Below are 15384 nucleotides of genomic sequence, written 5' to 3'. Positions count from 1 at the left end.
TCTAGAAAGAGCCTTTTCATTTTTACGTTATCTGAAGGCCACCGTAGTCCTCCTTGCTACGGTGTTGTGAGCCACAGAGTGCAAAACTGTGGTACCACCAGCCGCCATCTGACTTCCGTTACTCCTAAAGTAGTGTTCTTATGGTAAGGATGGCCTCTTAGCGAGGTGAACGGTGTTACCACAGTTTTGCACTCGGTGCCTCACATTACCGCAGTCTTGGAAGTAAGCGAAGTGGTACTCAGCTGGTTACAATCAGCAAACACACCACTAGATGTCGCCAACTCCTACACACTGTTCCTTCAAAGATGATTGAAGCTTTGATGAAATGATGGTAGACTACCTAATTGTTTTTCTTTGTCTAGAGTTGGAGGAGGCTCAGAGGCCGTGCCCACCCGGCTGGTACAAGTTTGCTAACACGTTCCTGAAGTGGGATTGCTGCCCGCAATGGGTGTTCTTTAAAAAGTGGATGCTCTTTGTGGTGATGGACCCTTTTGTCGACTTGGGCATCACCATCTGCATCGTGCTCAACACCCTCTTCATGGCCATGGAGCACTACCCCATGACCCCAGAGTTTGACTACATGCTCTCAGTGGGGAATCTGGTGAATAATGTGCCACGTTACATTTAAATTTCATCGCAGTGTTCATACATCTCAGACTTGATTTGAACAGAAATGTATGCCCCTGTAGGTTTTCACTGGGATCTTCACAGCGGAGATGGTCTTCAAGCTGTTTGCCATGGATCCCTACTACTACTTCCAAGTTGGCTGGAACATTTTCGACAGCATCATCGTCTCTCTCAGTCTGGTGGAGTTGGGGCTGGCGAATGTCCAGGGGCTGTCTGTCCTCCGGTCCTTCCGTCTGGTGAGAAACAATGATATTTATATCCTTTTACAAATACAATGAGATTACTTCCAACATTATTATTCACTGTCTTTGTCTGTCTGGTGTTGGAGATAGCTTCGTGTCTTCAAACTAGCAAAGTCCTGGCCCACGCTCAACATGCTGATCAAGATTATTGGTAACTCAGTAGGAGCTTTAGGAAACCTGACTTTGGTGCTCGCCATCATCGTCTTCATCTTCGCCGTGGTGGGTATGCAGCTCTTTGGCAAGAACTACAATGACTGCGTGTGCAAGATCTCCTCAGAGTGCGAGCTGCCGCGCTGGCACATGCACGACTTCTTCCACTCGTTCCTCATCGTGTTCCGCATCCTGTGCGGGGAGTGGATCGAGACCATGTGGGACTGCATGGAGGTGGCCGGAACTGGGATGTGTTTGGTTGTCTTCATGATGGTCATGGTCATTGGAAATCTAGTGGTGAGTGCAACAATTATTCATTCACTGCTGATCCCCATCTTAACTCTGAAGTCATATTTTTACCCGGGCATTCACACTGAAAACAGCACTGGTGGGGGCTTGTTGAGATGATGAAGTTGAGTTTGTGTATCTGCCCCGTGATTTGCATCCTCTCCAAATGTTATTGGGCTCTTTGGCCCATGCTGCAAACTTCCACCAAGTTTCATGAAAATCGGGCCAGTAGTTTTTCCAAAATCCTGCTGACAAACAAACAAACCAAACCGAAAACATAGCCTTGGCTAAGTGAAATATCTCTACATATGAACAATAGATGAACAAATTTGTGTATCAGAGTAGTAGATCCACAAGTTTGAAGGCCTATCAGATGCCAAAACACCGGACAGCAACAATTATTTTATCCTCCTTCTAGAAGATCTAGACCAGGGGAGACAGTGGACCTTCCTTTAGACAAAGCTTGGAAAAAGGCGCCACCTCAATCCCCCCGTAGATTACTTGCTTGGTTCCGCTCAATTTCATGGAGTCAAGATAGCCTAATTTTGCTTTTTCACATAACTTCAGACTACAACAAATACATTTAAAAGGTCTGTCCTGAGGCATTTATTAGTTTGTGTATTGCTGGACGATGTCACACTGCGCTGAGGAGAAAGTTGAACCAGGTTAAATGTTCCTTTTAATAAAATACCCCTGTGTTTTTTAGCTGGCCCGCTGTGCCAACACAGTTGTCTCTTTGAAATGAATCAGTCTGAACACAGCCTAAAGCTGACATACATGTAAGGAAACAGAAGACTGTTGTTGAAGATGATGTTACACAGCTCAATTTCACTTAGATAAAAATAATTGTATCTCGGTTTACGATCATGATAAATAGACATGTTGATTCTTATCTCCTGGCTGTGTTATCACTCTCTTTATAGTCTGTGCGTATATCAGCATACAGTAAATCTGAAGTAGATGATCATTCCTGAGCTCACAGACGCTGACGCTCAACTGTCAGTACTGTGAAGCTGTAAAGCTGACAAACTGTTTTGAAAAATATTTCTAAATCTAACAGTTATCTTATTGTAATGCCAGGAGATTTTGTGGCCTGCATGTCTCAGCAGTCTATTGTTAACCCCTCAGCTGAGTGAGGGATGCCAAGGACGGACAGACACAGCTGGGGGAGAAAATTGTATCCACTAGGGGGCACTAAAGCATCCTGGGTATTATAGTATCAGAATCAGTTTTATTTTCCATTAACATAGATATAAGGAATTTGACTCCGGTTTTATGCATCTCTCTAAATGTACAGAAATAGGACTAACGTCTAGGGACAAGGACAAGAAAGCTGGACAAATAAAGAACTAATGACCGACAATAAAATAAGAAATAAAATAAAAACATCTATATACAAGTCAAGTGTTCTTTAACTGTAAACAATAGTGCAAAGAAATTGATATACATTGACTGGATGATTATGTACATATATAAATGTCTATATACTATATGTACAGCATGTAGGATTTATATTGGCAGTGACAGATGATATGTTCAAAATAGTTTGTACATTAAAGACTAAGAATTATCATTTTTAGTAACATAAACTCACAAGAGAGAATACGTTCAGTATATTTCAGGGCTGTCAAAGTTAACGAGATAATTTGTTTTACCACCACTGATTTCTTTAACGTGTTAATGCGATCGATCTTTCGGAGGTTGTAGCGGGCTCAGTTTTAAAGCCAGAGAGAAGATACTGGCATCATATCTAGAAACTAGAAAACCAAAGGACTACATTGGTACAAATGTCATAGTAGCTTGTCGCAAAGGAGGCTAAATAACGCTCCAAACTTACGCTATATTTTGGCGAGGAAACACTGACATGGCCATTTTCAAAGGAGTCCCTTGACCTCTGACCTCAAGATATGTGAATGTAAATGGGTTCTATGGGTACCCACAAGTCTCCCCTTTACAGACATGCCCACTTTATGCTAATCACATGCAGTTTGGGGTAAGTCATAGTCCAGTCAGCACACTGACACACTGACAGCTGTTGTTGCCTGTTGGGCTGCAGTTTGCCATGTTATGATTTGAGCATATTTTCTTTATGCTAAATGCAGCACCTGTGAGGGTTTCTGGACAATATTAGTCATTGTTTTGTGTTAATTCATTTCCAATGATAAATATATACATATATTTGCATAAAGCAAGCATATTTTTCCACTCCCATGTTGATAAGAGTATTAAATACTTGACAAATTTCCCTTTAAGCTGCGATTAATCTAATTTTAATTGATTGACAGCCCTAGTATATTTGCATGTTTTTGGAGTTCAAAAGTGTCCTGAGCTAAACTGTAAACACAGATCTGTTCACAGATTCTAATATAAAGAATATCACAGCATATTATTACCTCCACCAAGGCGGTTATGTTTTCGGTTTGATTTGTTTGTTTGCCAGCAAGATAACAGAAAATCTACTGGCCTGATTTTCATGAAACTTGGTGGAAGGGTGTAGCATGGGCCAAGGAAGAAACCATTACATTCTGGAGCAGATTGGCCTTGGCAGAGGTCTGCGCTCTCTGAATGCCCTTCTAGTTTCATATTCATTCACTAACCTTTTCACACAGCGTCTGGGTGAATTTGCGCAAAGAGGCAACAGAGTTTGTGATGCTTTGAGAAGAATCCTGAATGCCTGGAGCATGGAAATACTGTCCCTGACATTTCATCTTGGCCTCACAGGACAAGGACGTAGGACAGATAATACAGATGATCAAGCATCATTTCAGCATCGGATTTAATGCCTAGAGCCAAAACCATTTCCTGTTAGGTTATTCATAGAAATGGAAAGGAAATGGCTCATCGTCAAGCTGATAAAAGTATTGCAACCGCTGCACTGTGCCAGAATTATCAAGGCTTTCTTGTGATGCGCACTATTTGCACTGACATAAAGGCAAATAGCTTACTTACACACTTTACGGGAGGGGGGGTTTCTATTTAAATAACATGACTTGAGCCACCAAACAGTGGTTTTGACCTTGAGTATGTGCTAAGATCCGGCTCGAGGAAGCTTGCTGCCACTGACGGAACAAACACAGACAGCTGAGCGAGCAGAGCTCAGGTGGCAGGGTTGCTGGGTGTTAAGGAAAAGTCATTTGATAGCAGATTGAACTGTGATTGATGGAGAAGTAATCATATTGGGCTATCAGCGCCACAGCATATGGAGTGGATTTAACTGGCATGTTTAGGCATGTATACTGATCATTTTGTGCTCATTATCTTTTCTCTTTATTATGAAAAATGTTCCTGGATTCCCACGCTCTCATCTGCATTCTTTATTGACTTTTGGCATCCAAGTTTTTTGCCTAACAAGAAATAAAACCACATAATTTTTAATATTATTTTATGTAAATTAAACGTCTCAGACGATCATTATTAAGAACATGTGAATACCTGGCAACCTCATGGTGACTACAAGACCAAAAAATAGTACCACACATAACCCCCCCATAAAATCACATGACGTTTTACACTTAATTTTTTAAATGAATTTAACAAACAAGATATTACATGTTAATTAAAGGTGCTATGGGCAGATTTTTTCCACGGAGTCTGCCATGTTAATACAGTAGCCAAAAACGGCTTGGGCCAGAGTCGATAACATTACTCGCTCCTGTCGCCGCCGCTCTCTCTCTCTTGCTTCACCACTCACTTCCCACGTATACATACATTCTACAAACTGGCTCTGCTCCAAATGACCTACGCTACTCTTACTAAAACTTGGTCTAAAGAGAGCCCTTCACATTTTCGTGTTGGCCACTGTAGTTCTCCTACACGCTCGGCACACGGGAGAGGCTTCAGTTGGTTGCAATCTCAACCAACTGAGATACCGCCAGATCTTACACACTGTTCCTCTAAGGCACTTCCGCATTGGCTTCACTGGTCAGACCCCGGAGTTGCCCACTGTCTGGAACGCAGCAACTCTCAGCAAGAAAGCACATGGGGATATTTCCCAAAATGTCAAACTATTCCTTTAAGACAAAGACTGAACTTCTCGTGTTATTAGAGCTGCTCTGAAGGCGACCTAATTTGAAACAACTTGGAAAGCACCTGAACCATCATGTCTGTTTCCACTCCTCCACTGTCTGGCTTGTGTTTTGTGCAGCTCGTCCTTTCCCTTCAGCCCTCTTTACTGATTCACAGCTCCCACACTGGATCGAGGCAGATCGGCCTGCCGTGTAACCATGATCTCCCGCTAAACCTGGGAAATATGAACCGAGAAATTAACTAACAGGTTTAGACACTAAAGATAGCTGCGTCTGCAACAGGAGGCAGACGACATATTATTCACTGATGTGCCATCACAGGACCAATTTGATATGTGATGTGTATTTGAGATAGTCTGGACTTTTGTTTTTAGTTCAGCAATGTCGGCATACTTTGACTCAGCGATTATTACGTTATTAATTATTTCACTTGCAGACCCAGTAGGAATTCACTCACTCTTAATACTGATCAAAAAATATTCTGATCATTTAATTCTCATCCATTAATAACTGATATAGACTAAACAATTCTAGATATTTCATATACTGTAGCTGCATACTAAATACAGACTTCTTGCAGTGCAATTTTTGTGTTTTTCACATCAAGGTGCAAAAGGAAATTGTTGTGATATTGTGTTAATTTTACATTTGCATTTTGGTGTATACTTATCATTAATTCATGTTTCTTTCGTCAGGTGTTGAACCTCTTCCTGGCGTTGCTGCTCAGCTCGTTCAGCGGAGACAACCTCTCCACGGACGACGACGGAGAGATGAACAATCTCCAAATCGCCATTGGCAGGATCACACGAGGCATCAACTGGTTCAAAGCGTTCGCCGTTCGAACCGCCCTGCAGATGCTCGGCAGAAAGCCCAAGGAGCCCGAGGAGGGCCCGGCGGACGACGAGGACCCTAAAACTGAGGATATTGAAATGAACCACTTGGACACCGGTCAGAATTTAAAAATGGCAGATGGGATACCTAATTGTTTGGTTGAAGGCCGGCCTTCTGGATTTATTGTGGATGGGGAGTTCAGTTTCAATGTGCCAATTGCTCAGGGAGAGTCAGACTTTGAAAACCTGGGCGAGGATGATGAGGATGACGCTAACGACTCGGACATTTCAGATGAGAAAAATAATTTGGTAAGTACAGATCAATCATCATCTTCAATCTATTTATCCATCTATGTGCACTGGCAATACTTCACCCACCAACAGCATTTATACACCGATCAGCCATAACATTAAGACCACTGACAGGTGAAGTGAACAACGTTGATTATCTCGTTACAATGGCTCCTGGCAGTGGGTGGGATATATTAGACAGCAAGGGAACATTTTGAACTTTGTGTTGGAAGCAGAAAAAATGGGCCAGCGTAAGGATGTGAGCAACTTTGACAAGGGCCAGATTGTGATGGCTAGACGACTGGGTCAGAGCATCTCCAGAACTGCAGCTCTTGTGGGATGTTCCCGGTCTGCAGTGGTCAGGACCTACCAAAAGTGGTCCAAGGAAGGAAAACCGGTGAACCGGCGACAGGGTCAGACCCGAGGCTCATTGATGCACGTGAGAAGCGAAGGCTGGCCCGTGTTGTCCGATCCAATAGAAGAGCTACTGGAGCTCAAATGACTGAAAAAGTTAATGCCGGTTCCGATAGAAAGGTGTCAGAACACACAGTGCATCACAGTTTGTTGTTTATGAGGCTGCGTAGCTGCAGACCGGTCAGGGTGCCCATGCTGATCTAATGTTATGGCTGATCGGTGTATATGCAAACTGAAAGCCACACTGACAGAGACAATAACAACATGTCACCCAAAAATGACCCATTCTGCATCCAACACACCTTCTCCATCGAAAGTGATCAGGAGTTTTTGGCTATTTTCTAATTGTCCACAAAGCTAATGAAATGCTGAAATACATTTTTGGGAAAAACAAACTTGTGTGTAGGATTTTGTTTACTAAAGTTCATTCTCTGTTCCTGTGCTATTTCAGGGAAACTTAGACGATGATTTGCTGGGAAATGTCAAAGTGAGTAACTCTGTAGACCCACATGAACAAAACTAAACCTTATTTGGGGTTCTGCTCAAAAGAAATGGGGGGGAAACAATCTATAATGTATATTTGGCATGTTGGCTTTGTAACTGAGCTTCAATTGTAATTCTTGACTAGCTAATAGGTGCTTTGAATGATGGGGATTCTTCAGTGTGTAGCACAGTGGACTATCAACCGCCTGAGCCTGAACCAGAAGAAGTGGAAGAAGAAGAGCCGGACCCAATAGAGCCAGAGGCCTGCTTCACTGACGGTATGAACAACCACACAATCATTTACTCATAAACTGTAAAATGATCTTCTCACGGACGATGAAGCTTTGATTTCCGTCTCCCCTCAGAGTGTGTGAAGCGCTGGCCGTGTCTGACGGTGGACATCACCGAAGGCAAAGGCAAGAAGTGGTGGAACCTCCGTAAGGCTTGCTTCACTATTGTGGAGCATGACTATTTTGAAACGTTCATAATCTTTATGATCCTCCTCAGCAGCGGAGCTCTGGTGAGTGCTGTCATCAGTGCAACAGATTTAGAAATGTTGACTGTTTAATGATCGTGTTAAGATACTGCATTACTGTTACGACGTGTATCTCATGTCCTCCTTTGGCAGGCCTTTGAAGATATACACATAGAAAGACGCCGAACCATCAAAATTATTCTGGAGTACGCTGACAAAGTTTTCACCTACGTCTTTATCATCGAGATGCTCCTTAAATGGGTCGCATATGGCTTCAAGACCTACTTCACCAACGCTTGGTGTTGGCTGGACTTCTTCATTGTGGATGTAAGTTTTGGCATCTTATTTTAAAGCTCATCTGTATGTGTAACTTTCAACAGAACATGCGTACATGCAATGTTTCATGTCAGATAAAATCAGTGTAACACTTGAATAGGAAATGTTTTGATTCTGCCGCAGATTTCCCTGATTAGTTTATTTGCCAACTGGGCGGGATACTCTGACCTTGGACCAATCAAATCCCTCAGGACTCTCAGGGCACTGAGGCCTCTTCGAGCGCTGTCGAGATTTGAAGGGATGAGGGTACGTTTTTCACTGTGCGACCACGTTTGAGCAAAGTGCATGACTAACAGGTGGTGGGTAGTAGCTAAGTACATTCACTCAAGTACTGTACTTAAGTACAATTTTGAGGTACTTGTACTTTACTTGAGTATTTCCATTTTATGTTACTGTATACTAGTGTTGTAGTACTCAAGAACGGTCTCAAGACCACTTTTTAAAGGTTTCGTCTCGGAATCGACCGCATTTTTACTCCGTCTTGTCGCGGCCAGTCAAGACCATAACTGCGTGGATATCACTACTAACTCCCTGTGCATTGTCTGATTGATCTGTTAACATCATTGCTGTGATTGCTCATAGAAAACAAAGGAAAATTCCTGCACATAAAATTCACCTCTGCAACGCCTTTTGTTTATTCTATCAAGACATTTCTCATGGTACACTTCCACATACACACAGTCATGACCCGGCCTCGGTTTAAGTGGTCTTGACTACAACACCTCTGTATACTTCTACTCCACGACAATTCAGAGGTAAATATTATACTTTTATTTAACAGCTGAGTTACTTTTCAGATTCTTATTTTACATAAAACACATATTATACGTTTATAAAATAAGACACAACATTAAAGAGTTTCTCAGTCAGTGTAGTTGTGGCTCCTGGTCACGTTTCAGATGTTTATGAGTTGTTAACAGTTCCACCAAAGAGACATTTCCTCTCTAAACATCTCACATGGTTACAGTATAACCGTTCATATGATCCAAAACTGAAAACAGTTTTGTGTATCAGAACTTTATTTTTTATTCTTTTCTCTCCCATTGATCATCAAACCCCTCAGATTTATCTGGTGACCCTATGGATATGAAGTAGTTAAAACTAAAGTTAGTTAGTTTGTTAATCCAGCAGCAACTAACTATCTATTATGTAATAAATAATGATTTGCCAGTTAAGGGCACTTTTACTGAAAAACAAGTACTTTTACTTATGATACTTTAAAGTACATTTTGTCGCTGATATCTTTGTACTTTTACTTTAATTTAAGATGCAGAACTTTAACTTGTAACAGAGTATTTTTACATTGTTGTACTGGTACTTTTACTCTTTTTACTTAATTAAATAATCTGAATACTTCTTCCATCACTGCGGCTAACATAGATTCATGCAAAAGCTGTGATGTTTAATGCATTATCGCACTAATTTGATTGGCTTTCCTCTACAATGTGTGTTGAATGCATGCTTACACCACGGCTGCTGTTCCAGAGCTGACTGAGGTAAGAGTACAGGCAGAACTTGATGTTAATAACAAGCTTGTAGCTCACTCTTAGAAATAAAACAAACTAATATTTCTATACATTTCTATATAATCCCTTAATTCTAACAAAGTCCTCTCTCCTGGGCAGGTGGTGGTGAACGCTCTCGTTGGAGCGATCCCCTCTATCTTCAACGTGCTGCTGGTGTGTCTGATCTTCTGGCTCATCTTCAGCATCATGGGAGTCAACCTGTTTGCTGGGAAGTTCTGGCGCTGCATCAACACCACCACGGCAGAGCTTTTCCCCATGACGGAGGTCAACAACAGGAGCGACTGCATGGCCGTCAAAGAGGCCACGCAGGAGGCCCGCTGGGTCAACGTCAAGGTCAACTATGACAATGTGGGACAAGGCTACCTGTCGCTGCTTCAAATTGTGAGCAGTGCCGTTTCCATTAGTATATAATATAATAATATATAATAAAATTATTGTAAAAGTTGTTGTTTTCAATGACAGATTTTGAAACAATGTCCTATATTTTCAGTCAACTTTTAAAGGCTGGATGGACATCATGTATGCTGCCGTCGACTCAAGAGAGGTAGTTATTCTTTTTATTAATTATTATTATTATTATTATATGGTCATAATTTAAATAGATATCCAACCTTGCACTTTAAGATAATTTAATATACTGTATGTGACAGGTGGTAACGGTGAAGTAAGTCCAGTCTTTGGATCAACAAGTCTGACTAGTATCATATAACAGTATAACCTTTTATCTCATATCTTCCCCTCTCTGTCTCTCACCATCTTTCTTACTTAATAATTTGGTAACAGGGAAAAGATTTCTGATTTCTTTTCTAATGCTTTAAATATTTTGTTTCTCTTTAGGTCGAGGAGCAGCCTTCTTATGAGATCAACCTCTACATGTACATTTACTTTGTCATCTTCATCATCTTTGGCTCTTTCTTCACACTCAACCTCTTCATTGGTGTCATTATTGACAATTTCAACCAACAAAAGAAAAAGATAAGTATCTGCACCAATAAAAAAAAAAAAAGCGTTCAATGTTTTTCTATAAGTTACATCTATACTAGGGCTGTCAATCGATTCAAATAGTTAATCGAAAATGAATTGCACATTTTTTATCTGTTCAAAATCTCCTTTTTAAAGGGTGATTTATGTCAAGTTAACTTTGACAGCCCTAATCTATACTTGTTGTCCCCTCATTGAAATACTTATGTTTGTATTGTTTTGTGTCTGCACGGAGATAAAGACCTCTTCATGACTGAAGAACAAAAGAAGTACTATGAAGCCATGAAGAAACTTGGATCCAAGAAGCCACAGAAGCCGATTCCACGTCCAACGGTTTGTCATTAATTTACAACTTGTAATAATATTAACAATATGTGTCATATTAGTTGGGAAACACTATTGTTTGACTATTTGTCTTTGACTATATGTTTAAAACGAGGTAACCCAAAGTAATGACACAACAGCTCGGCATGCGTGGTATGACGATGTCACCGGTGACCCCTGCGCTGACCCTTTCTGCACACTGCTGGTGTGAACAGGCCAAATGACCCTGTTGGATTTGTGTTTCTGTTCCTCGCACTTTCCTCCTGACCTGCAGAACCCAATCCAGGGAGTTGTGTTTGACTTCATCAGTCAGCAGTTCTTTGACATCTTCATCATGGTGCTCATCTGCCTCAACATGGTGACCATGATGGTGGAGACGGACAACCAAAGCGTGGAGAAGGAGGACTTCCTCTTTAAAATTAACTTGGCTTTCATTATCGTCTTCACCGGAGAGTGCGTGTTGAAGCTCTTTGCCCTGCGGCAATACTTCTTCACCAACGGGTGGAACGTGTTTGACTTTGTTGTGGTCATCTTGTCCATAGCTGGTGGGTAAAATTACATTACTTAGAAACTGCAAATTGCTACTGTGTTCAAACCATAGACTGTATATAAAGATGGACGCATCTCCACTTCCTCCCACTGTACAGAAGCCAAAATATCCCGGATATGGGAGATGCCAACTTGAGATTTTGACGTCATTTGGAGCCCAAGTCTGCGCAGTAGTGATCGGTCAAGACTGCTAATCATGATGTCTCACCCCCTTTTAATTGCCTCAAATAACTAATTAAAACCACTTGAACTCTTGAACAAAACATCAGCATGATAAAAACTACGTAAAATGACAGAAACCATCTTTGGGAAAAATGTATTTGACGAGTACTTTAACTTTTTAGTTTGACCCATGTCCCATCCACTAACATGGAGGAGGTGGGATTTATGACCTATACTGCAACCAGATGTTTTGGCTTCACTTTTGGGGAGCTGTCATGACGTTTATATTTATATACAGTCTATGGTTCAAACAGACAATAGAGAGGCAAAGTCCCGCCCCTTTCTGTGGACCACAATGGGACCTTATTTGGGGAAAAATATGAACAGTAGTCAATGGCGAGACAAATAATTTTTTGATGCCATTTGAATTGCGGCATGAATCACACGCACGTTTGTCAATTTAAAAGATAATTTTGCAATTCAAGAAAGTCTCAGTTTGTCTCCGTGAACTAAATCTCTCTAGCTAGCTAGCTAACTTAGTGATGCTCCACGCACAAATGTAACATTATTTCCTGATATGATTTATCCAGCGACTTCTGGTCTTTTTATCAGTAAGAGAAAGACAAGCAAGACCTGTTGCTTGTTTGAGTACATCCCAGTATGAAACACACAGACATCATAGCTTCAGCGACAGACGTCATTTACGGCACTTTTGGGTGTGTAGTCTTTTTAATTATGTATTTTATTTAACAGTTTTACAACAAATTGTGACTGTCTTGACTTGCAAAATCATGTTTTAAATCGACAAACATCATATTTGTGATTCATGGAACGATTCAAACGGGATCAAAAAATAATTGTCTCTCGCCGTTGACTACCGTATACAGTATATTTTTTCCAGAAAGGTCTCGTGGTGGTCCGCTGGAAGGGGAGGGACGAGTCTCTCTACAAGTGCTGATATATTGTCTCCTTTTATTTCAGGTATAATGCTCTCAGACATAATTGAGAAGTACTTTGTGTCACCAACTCTGTTCAGAGTGATCAGACTGGCCAGAATAGGCAGGATCCTGCGTCTTATTAAAGGAGCGAAGGGCATTCGGACGCTTCTCTTCGCTCTAATGATGTCACTTCCTGCCCTATTCAACATTGGCCTCCTGCTCTTCCTCATCATGTTCATCTTCTCCATATTTGGCATGTCAAACTTTGCCTATGTCAAGAAGGAAGCTGGAATCGATGATATATTTAATTTTGAGACATTTGGCGGCAGCATTATCTGCTTGTTTGAGATAACGACGTCCGCCGGCTGGGATGGGCTTTTACTGCCGATGCTGAACAAAGAGTTTCCGGACTGTGACCCAGACTTTGAGAACCCAGGCACGGATGTAAAGGGGAACTGCGGCAATCCGCTCATGAGCATGACGTTCTTCTGCGGCTACATCATCGTCTCGTTCTTAGTGGTGGTCAACATGTACATCGCCATCATCTTGGAGAACTTTAATGTGGCGCAGGAGGAGAGCGGCGACGCTCTCTGTGAGGATGACTTTGAGATGTTCAATGAGACGTGGGAGAAGTTTGACGTGGACGGAACTCAGTTCATTGAGTATAGCCGCCTCTCAGATTTCTGTGACACCTTGCAGATCCCTCTGAGGGTTGCCAAGCCCAACCGGCTCCGCTTGATGGAAATGGATCTTCCCCTGGTCATCGGGGACAGGATCCACTGCCTGGATGTCTTGTTGGCCGTCACACAGATGGTCTTGGGAGACACGGTGGAGATGGCGGCAATGCGGTTGAGCATCGAGGCCAAGTTCGTCCTGAGCAACCCCACCTCAGACTCCTTTGCACCGATCACCACGACGGTGCGCCACAAAGAAGAGCAGATGGCTGCTGTAATCATTCAGAGGGCTTACCGCCACCACCTGCTCAAACGCTGCGTACGCCACGCCGCTTTTATGCACCGCTGTAAGAGGGTGGGTAGGAAGGACGAAGGTGAAGATCCACCAGAGAAAGAGGGCATGCTCGCACGAAGGATGGGAGTGCTCTATGGGAGCGACGTGGACCTTGCGGAGGATATGGAGCAGGCTGATTTAGAAACTCTTGCACGCCGACAGCCTCCTAATCCTGAGACACTGTCAGAACCCCCCGAGCCAAATATCCTGGTTGTACCTGTAGAAATCACTAATGAGGTTTTATTACATTCTGCCCCGAACCCTCACCTCTTTATCCTACATGCAAATCTGAGAGAGACAATAGTATAACAAACAGCAGAAGACAATTCATTATGTCCTCAACCCTGTCAAGGAAGCAGAATCCTATTCCTGCTTACTTTAAGTCCCTTTTATGTGAATCTCTACATGCTAATTCTTTCAATTAGACACTAAAGGATTTTCTATGGTGGAGTTAGTTTTGTACATAAATAAGGCTAATCTTGATCACATCTATCCCAGTCCAGACCCGTGAAACCCTGATCTCTGTTATTCTTTATTAGTAAACAATAACATGGGCCAGCTAATGCAGTTAACATGAGAAGGCCCAGTTTATATTGCACTATTTATATCCCTTCCAGGTCAAGTTAGAGCAGTTGACTGTGTAATACTGAGAGACCGTCCTGTTTGTTTTTCTAAGATGATTTCATCATTGACATATACATATGCATGTCTTATAAATGTTTTGTCTATTTGTCGATTCGGCTGTTATCAGCTCATTAAATGGGGCGTTATCAGTTGTTATGAGCCTCATAGATGTGGGTCAGTAGGGGACCTACTACACCTACTGCGTTATCAAAGTAAAAGCAACACATTCAAACATGTTGTAAAACTGAATGTAACAAACAAAACACCTTGTTTAGATTTATTGTTGTGAAAGAAACCCCTTCAGGACGATGGTCCACTCCGCATCGGTGTGTGACAACGACCTGTCTGGGTTTATTTCACAACAATGACCCGCTAGCTGTACATTATCCTGCTTATTACACGGCTGCTTACTTAAGAAATCAATAATTTAAGACAAAAACGGTCCGCCATTGTCCAACATCAGAACTGTGCCCATAGCAACGGTCTGTTATACATAGCAACAGTCTGCTATAAAGAAATAACAGACCGTAGAACGCTGCGATTGACCAATCAGATTTGAGTATTCAACCAAGCTGTGTAATAACCACTGATAACGCCCCATTTAATGACCTGATTACAGTCCAACCGGCCGCATTTCAGCATTTAGATTTAAACGCTGTGACTGTAAACTTAAGATGTGTTGTTTACATCAACCGAACTGCTGAGCTCCCTGCTCATTACAACTATATTTCTCTACTTAATAACGATAATTATAACCATAATACAAGTACTTGCTGTACATTTAAAATTTTGTTTTGCCTCAGGTTGCATCAAGTCTCTTAAGATCTTAATTCAGAATCTGAATTCTGAAACACAGCTGAGTTTAGTTAAATAAATACTCTGAAGTTAAAGGATACCTCCGTTTCCAATGACTAGATAATCACACTATACAAAAATAAATCTTTATGCGCAGTGGATCTCATCTGAAGTCTGTCCTCGTGTAGAAAGGTTGCTTCACTTGCTGTTGTGTAAGTCTTAACTGAATTTAAAACGTCTTACTATGAATATATCTACATGAACAACATAAGCACTTTTACAGTTTTCTAGTTTGTTTTTTACAATAGACTATAGA

General features: G+C 41.6%; 1 protein-coding gene across 9 annotated transcripts in view; it reads left to right on the top strand.

The window, feature by feature from the left end:
- Positions 1 to 14508, top strand: part of scn4aa (sodium channel, voltage-gated, type IV, alpha, a) — a 29681-nt gene extending 15173 nt beyond the window's left edge. For all 9 annotated transcript variants that reach the window (XM_037754776.1, XM_037754771.1, XM_037754770.1 and 6 more), the window contains 15 exons: positions 363 to 601; positions 690 to 863; positions 960 to 1316; positions 6028 to 6471; positions 7319 to 7354; positions 7496 to 7628; positions 7716 to 7870; positions 7979 to 8152; positions 8285 to 8407; positions 9787 to 10068; positions 10178 to 10231; positions 10525 to 10662; positions 10900 to 11001; positions 11267 to 11537; positions 12685 to 14508. In XM_037754776.1, the coding sequence (XP_037610704.1) occupies positions 363 to 601; positions 690 to 863; positions 960 to 1316; positions 6028 to 6471; positions 7319 to 7354; positions 7496 to 7628; positions 7716 to 7870; positions 7979 to 8152; positions 8285 to 8407; positions 9787 to 10068; positions 10178 to 10231; positions 10525 to 10662; positions 10900 to 11001; positions 11267 to 11537; positions 12685 to 13958 (3956 nt within the window). In that variant the 3' untranslated portion in view covers positions 13959 to 14508. The remainder of the gene's footprint in view (positions 1 to 362; positions 602 to 689; positions 864 to 959; positions 1317 to 6027; positions 6472 to 7318; positions 7355 to 7495; positions 7629 to 7715; positions 7871 to 7978; positions 8153 to 8284; positions 8408 to 9786; positions 10069 to 10177; positions 10232 to 10524; positions 10663 to 10899; positions 11002 to 11266; positions 11538 to 12684) is intronic.
- Positions 14509 to 15384: the final 876 nt, after the last annotated feature.

Source organism: Sebastes umbrosus, chromosome 20, assembly GCF_015220745.1.
Source record: "Sebastes umbrosus isolate fSebUmb1 chromosome 20, fSebUmb1.pri, whole genome shotgun sequence".
NCBI lineage: Eukaryota > Metazoa > Chordata > Actinopteri > Perciformes > Sebastidae > Sebastes > Sebastes umbrosus.
Note: the sequence above shows the minus strand (reverse complement) of the source record. Positions and strands in the feature narration are given on the sequence as shown.